At 45.8% G+C, this 5,443-nt stretch overlaps 1 protein-coding gene across 1 annotated transcript; it reads right to left on the bottom strand.

Annotated features, from left to right (window-relative positions):
* Positions 1 to 2,281: 2,281 nt before the first annotated feature.
* LOC107497670 (free fatty acid receptor 2) lies at positions 2,282 to 5,133 on the bottom strand. The gene is made up of 2 exons (XM_016119785.2): positions 5,025 to 5,133; positions 2,282 to 4,018 (listed from the first exon to the last, which is right to left on the bottom strand). The coding sequence occupies exon 2, from the start codon at positions 4,009 to 4,011 to the stop codon at positions 3,022 to 3,024; it is 990 nt and encodes a 329-aa protein (XP_015975271.1). The 5' UTR covers positions 4,012 to 4,018; positions 5,025 to 5,133; the 3' UTR covers positions 2,282 to 3,021.
* Between the last annotated feature and the right edge of the window lie 310 nt (positions 5,134 to 5,443).

The raw sequence follows: 5,443 nt of genomic DNA, 5'->3' as shown, positions 1-5,443 counted from the left end.
CCAGTGAAGAAATGTGCTGTCTATCAAGAAACTTAATGAAGAATAAATACTTGCTAATGAGTAGCTAAAGTTTCACCCTGAAAGTCTCAGATCAGGCCCAGAGATTTTCTTGTACTTTCCTGATTAGAGAGCAGCCATGTCTCTAAAACCCTGGGACTCTCAGGTTGGAAAGGGTTTGGCAGTTACTGGTCCAGTCCTTTTCAGATGTGTGAGTTTCTTCAATGTCCTAAGACGGGTGTTTTCTATCTTCTACTTCAAAATTCCTGGAGATGGGGGAGTGATTACCTTGTTGAGGTAGTTAGTTCCACTTTAAACAGCCCTGACTGTTTAAGATGTAACTCCCTGCCTTTTTTGCCCATGACCTTTGTTTTTCCCTTTGTGGCTCTGTAGAATGCATCTTCCATAAAATGGACCTTATCTCGTTCTAGTCACATATTAAACAGTCTCTTACTTGCTTTTCATGTGTTAATGAAAAAAGCAGGCACTTTGGAGTCAGGAAAACCTGGATGCAAACTCTCTTTCACTTACTGGCCTTGGAAAGTTCCCTTCATCATCTTAGGCTCCTTCTCTAGAAGGGGTTCCCAACCCCAGGGCCACAGACAGCTACAGGTCTGTGGCCTGTTAGGAACTGGGCCGCAAGCAGGAGGTGAGTATCAGGAAAGCCAGTGAAGCTTCTTCTGTATTTGCAGCTGCTCCCCAGTGCTAGCATCACTACCTCAGCTCCACCACAGAACATCGGGCATTAGATTCTCATAGGAGCACTGATCTCTGGTGCCAAAGAGGTTGGAGACAGCTGCTCCAGAACAGTGCCTGACATTTAGTGTGTTCTTGTTGTTACTTTATTATTATTAGGTTTTAAATCTTCAAAACATTCTGGTTAATTTTTCTGATTAACTTGAATTATTGTCCTTTGATTCCTTGAGTAAACATCTTTTATAAAATGTGTTGCTCGGTACTAAACATGCTACTGAATAGAACTCAGTAGAGTGAAATTATCAACTTGTTTAGACTCTTTTAATACCACCCAAAATCAAATTAGCTTTTTTGGAAGATCTAATACATCATAGATGAACAGTAAGCCTATAGTCAGCTGAAAATCCCAGATCTTTTCCCCTCATACATTACTGTCAAATCATCCTATAAAGTTGGTTACCTAATATATTATTTCCATCATTTAAAATTTCTAATTGCTGTATTTCTTCAAGTGGGAGTATATCTATATGTTTCAGTTGTTATCTTAGAGCTAAATAATATTCTATAATTTCTCAGCAATTTTGTATATTAAGTCTCATTTGAATCCTTATAATGAACCTGGGAGGCATACATTATCCTCGTTATTATGATTTAGAAATGAAGGCTGGAGGTTGTGACTTGCTCAAGGTCATCCATTTAGTAAGCAGAACCAACATGAAGTCAGGGCTCTTATGACACCAGTCTAGTATTGTTTTGAGGAAGGAAAAGAAAGAGAATGAGCTCTCAGTTGGGTGGAAATAATAAGGGAAGTAAGTCTTTTTGAGGAAAGTAAGTACTGTGTGGGGTTTTATAAGAAGTGGAAAAGCAAGCAATCAGAAGACAGGGTACATGCGGTTGAGGCAAGGGGGGCTTATAAGCCAGAAAGGTATCTCTGAAGAGTAATTCCTTGGATAGATTGGGTCCCTAAGCTAGGCCAGTGATTCCTGACCTGAGCTGCCTATCATAATCACCTAGGGAGCTTTTTAAAACTCACCTGCTGGCCCCTGCCTGAGATTCTGAGTCAGTAGATTTGAGGTGGCCACCTGTATTGTTTTTATATCTCTACATGTAATTCTGATATATAGCCTCTGTTGCAAACCGCTAGCTAGGGACTGGAGGGTCAGTTACCAAGAGAGAGTGCTCCAGGGGTTCTTATTGTGGAGAAATGAGTTAGTCAGGTGGAATGGGGAAGGGAGAGAGGATACAAAGCGGGCGATGGAATGATATATGAATTTCTGGGAGGAAAGCTTTTGATGATAAGAAAACTCCGAAGGTTTCTAAACAGGAAAGTAACATGTGGTACATTGATAATGTTGAGTAAAGACTCATCCTACAAGCTCTTTCTAAACCGATCTCTATTTATCGGTATAAACAGGATTATGTCAGTATCCTCACTTAATCCATTCTCATTACATCTTTACCTTAAAATGTTCCTGTGGTTTCAGATGTATCGCCTTCCCATTTTGCTATTTGCTGCTGATCCTGGTTCTTCATTCCTTTTTTGCCGCCCCTGTACTTGCAGAAACGTCACAAAAATGGCGGACACTTATTTCAGAGTTTTATAATTTTTATTTTCAATCTACCAGACAAGGCTGTCTTTTCATGTGCTAGTCAGTGATGAGCTCTAACTGATGGGTGCTAAGCTGTGTCCTGACCTGTGTAGGGTGCCATATAGGGAGAAGACAAGATCCAGACCTCAGGCAGCTCCCAGTTTAATGGCGAGACAAGCTACACACATGAAGACGTCTTGAGCATACTTACAAAGCAGCAGGTCAGATTGATACAGTGCAAACCTAGATCACTAGAGGCCTACGCCCTCAGCCCCACCTCCTAGTTGCCTTGGCTCAGAACCTTCCTGAGTTCTTTGACCTCATTTAGTATTTCTCTTCCATCTCTTTCCTGTTGGTTTTTCTCCCAGCATCAACAGCTAAAACAGTGTCTAGATATTGTTTCAAAGCTTATGGTAAGATTGTTTTAGGACTCTCTGCTTTGGCCTGGTCATTTCCAGCTACTGATCACTTCGTAAGGACTGAATTCACATTAGCCTCGTGGCTTCTGAAACTTGGTCTGATAGTGCTTCTATGCCTAATCTTTTCTTCTTTTGTTATGGAGTTGTGTTCCATTGGGAAGGAAAGTTCAATCAGAAAGGAATACCAAGCTGATAAGAGAAATTTTTACAGTCCCAGCAGTGGATTGCTGAATCTGGAACAGGAACCCTCATGTTCTCCCTCTCCCAGCCTGCTCAACTCATACATGGCCCCGAGGGCCTCCGAAGGTGCAGAGACATCCCTAGTCCGTGGTAAAGTCAGAGCTCGGTGCTCCCTCTACTTGACTCGCACCCCTTTCCCCATTTGTCATCTCTGCTATTTCTCTGTCTCTGCGTCCCAACAGGGAGGAGCTCCGATGCCGCAGTATGTGAAGCCCTTTTCCAAAGGCTCTGCGCACATCCGACGAAGAGAAATAGAAAAGCAGGGGGTCCAGGCTGGCATTGAGGGAACTGAATACCACAGCTTCCGCTCGCCATTGGGGGCTTGCCCACATGTAAAACCCCACCAGGTGGGATACGTTATAAGGCCCGAAGCACACCAGGAAATTAAGGAGTGTCACAATAGCGAGTCCCACAGCTCGGCGCCGCCTCTGGGCCCCCACATGGGGCTGAGTGAGCATGATCCGCACAAAGCGCCAGTAGCAGAAGATGGTGACCACCATGGGGATAAGGAAGAGGACAAGGCACAGCTCAAGTCGCACACGAAGCACCAAGTCCAGCTGGGCTGGGTTGAAGTTCTCGTAGCAGGTAATTTCATCCTCCATTGTGACCTCCTGGGTTCTGTTCCAGTACTGGACAATGATCACGATGGTGCAGTGACCAAAGGACATGATCCAGGAGATCAGAGCAGCAATCACTCCATACAAAGGCCGGCGGGACAGCTTGTACTGCACGGGGAAAGCCACTCCCAGGTAGCGCTCGATGCTGATGCCCGCCAGGAGCCATGTGCTCCAGTAGATGCTACTGTAGAAGCCGAAACCTGTGAGGGCACAGATTATCTCAGGCAGTTTCCACCTGAATTCATATGCAGCCTCAATGATCTTGAAGGGCAGCAGCAGCAGCAGCAAGAGGTCCGCCAGCGTCAGGCTGAGCAAGAGGATGTGGATCGGTGCAGGCTGGGGTTGGCGGACCCGCCCAATGAAGGCACGAAGGGCCAGGAGGTTGGCAGGGAGACCAGTGAGGAAGATAACGACATAGGCCGCGAGGATCAAGGAGCTCTTCAAGCTTAGCATGACTATTCTGAAAGAAGATTAAAAAAGGGCAGGGTCAGGAGGTCCCACTCATAGCCTGTTGTCTTACCTCTGGTTCAGGATCAGGACATCCTCCCTGGCACTCTCCCCTTCCCAGGCCAAGGCTGTCTGTTGCCACTGCTGCTTGCTCACACCACCTGCCAGAACTACTCAGAGCAATTATTGACTTTGCCTGGGGTGGGATATTAACTAGGAGTTATTATGTTTACCATCATGTGTCTCTGGGAGAGACCAACCCTTGGCTTCCCAAGGGAATTCCCCCTCCAGTTTCCCCAGCCTTTCTCTTTCTCTCCTCACAGATACAGGAAGTTACTTTTATTAGTTTCCAAATTTCCTTAAGTCCCTTCCTCAGTCAGAGACCTGCAGAGAGAAAAGGCAAGCCTCCTCACACTGAGAACTGGTGAGAAGCAGGCGCCCCACCCAGTGCTGGCTCTCCATAGCACCCCACTACCTGTCCAGGAAGCAGGTGCCCAGCCCCCTCACCCATCTCCTAACCTCGTTTTCTCCTTTTGCTGAATACAGATTCTCCTCCACCTTTTCCTCTCCTGTCCAATATAAGACTCTGGGATTGTATTAAAAAGGGGAAGCTAGTGAAGTTTGCGGGTAGGAGGAGTGTCAAGAAAGCATGAGCCAGCACGATCTTTGGGGCTTGTCCCCCAAAAGGCTTTAGAGAATATTCAGAAAACCCACAGGCAGTCACTGGCTCCTGAGCCTGGTGTTTTGACTATAACCAGAAGAACTCTTCTTAATGGGGTAGCTGTTTCCACTCAGTTTGTAACCCTCACCACCCACACAGTCTGGCCCCTTCATCTTTTCTGGGCTCGATATCCTAGTCTGTGATTTCTTGACCTCTACCACCCCACTGGCTCCTGTCTCCAGGCATGATCCTTACATTCTATTTCTGACAGACTTCCTCCACCCCTCAAACACCTTCCCCTCCACTTCTGACCCTGGCATCACTTCCCAGAGTGCAAGCACTCAGCTAGCTTCCTTGCCTTGTCTTCGTTCCGGATAGATGGCTTCTTGGGATTAGTCCTGAAGGAAAGTCTGAAAGCTTCTGGGAAAGAGGAACAGAGCTTCAGTCACTGCTACCGCTCATTTCACACAGGAAAATATTGTAAGGAACCTGGCTGGTAGAAAGCTTTTATACCAGCACAAGTCATGTGACCAGAGAGAGGAAGGTCAGTAATTGAGCGCTGTCTCTTCTCCCACCAGAAGAAAAAGGCATCAGCATCTTTCTTCTCACCCTACAGATCCTCACTCTGACTTCCAGACACAGAGTTTCTGTCCCTAGATCCCGAATTTCTTTTCAATCCCAGGCATTGCTCCTATTTCCCAAATTAGATTCTCTTCTCCTCTCTTTTCTAGATTTCTTCTATAAATCTACTTATTCTCAGAAAAGAGGATTCCTATT

The sequence above is a fragment of the Rousettus aegyptiacus genome, unplaced genomic scaffold (genome assembly GCF_014176215.1).
Source record: "Rousettus aegyptiacus isolate mRouAeg1 unplaced genomic scaffold, mRouAeg1.p scaffold_m13_p_14, whole genome shotgun sequence".
Taxonomy (NCBI): Eukaryota; Metazoa; Chordata; class Mammalia; order Chiroptera; family Pteropodidae; genus Rousettus; species Rousettus aegyptiacus.
This window is presented reverse-complemented; position numbering and strand designations above follow the sequence as displayed.

Bases quoted from the DNA above. Each gene is read 5' to 3' on its own strand.
- LOC107497670 (XM_016119785.2), bottom strand. From the start codon at position 4,011: ATGCTAAGCTTGAAGAGCTCCTTGATCCTCGCGGCCTATGTCGTTATC.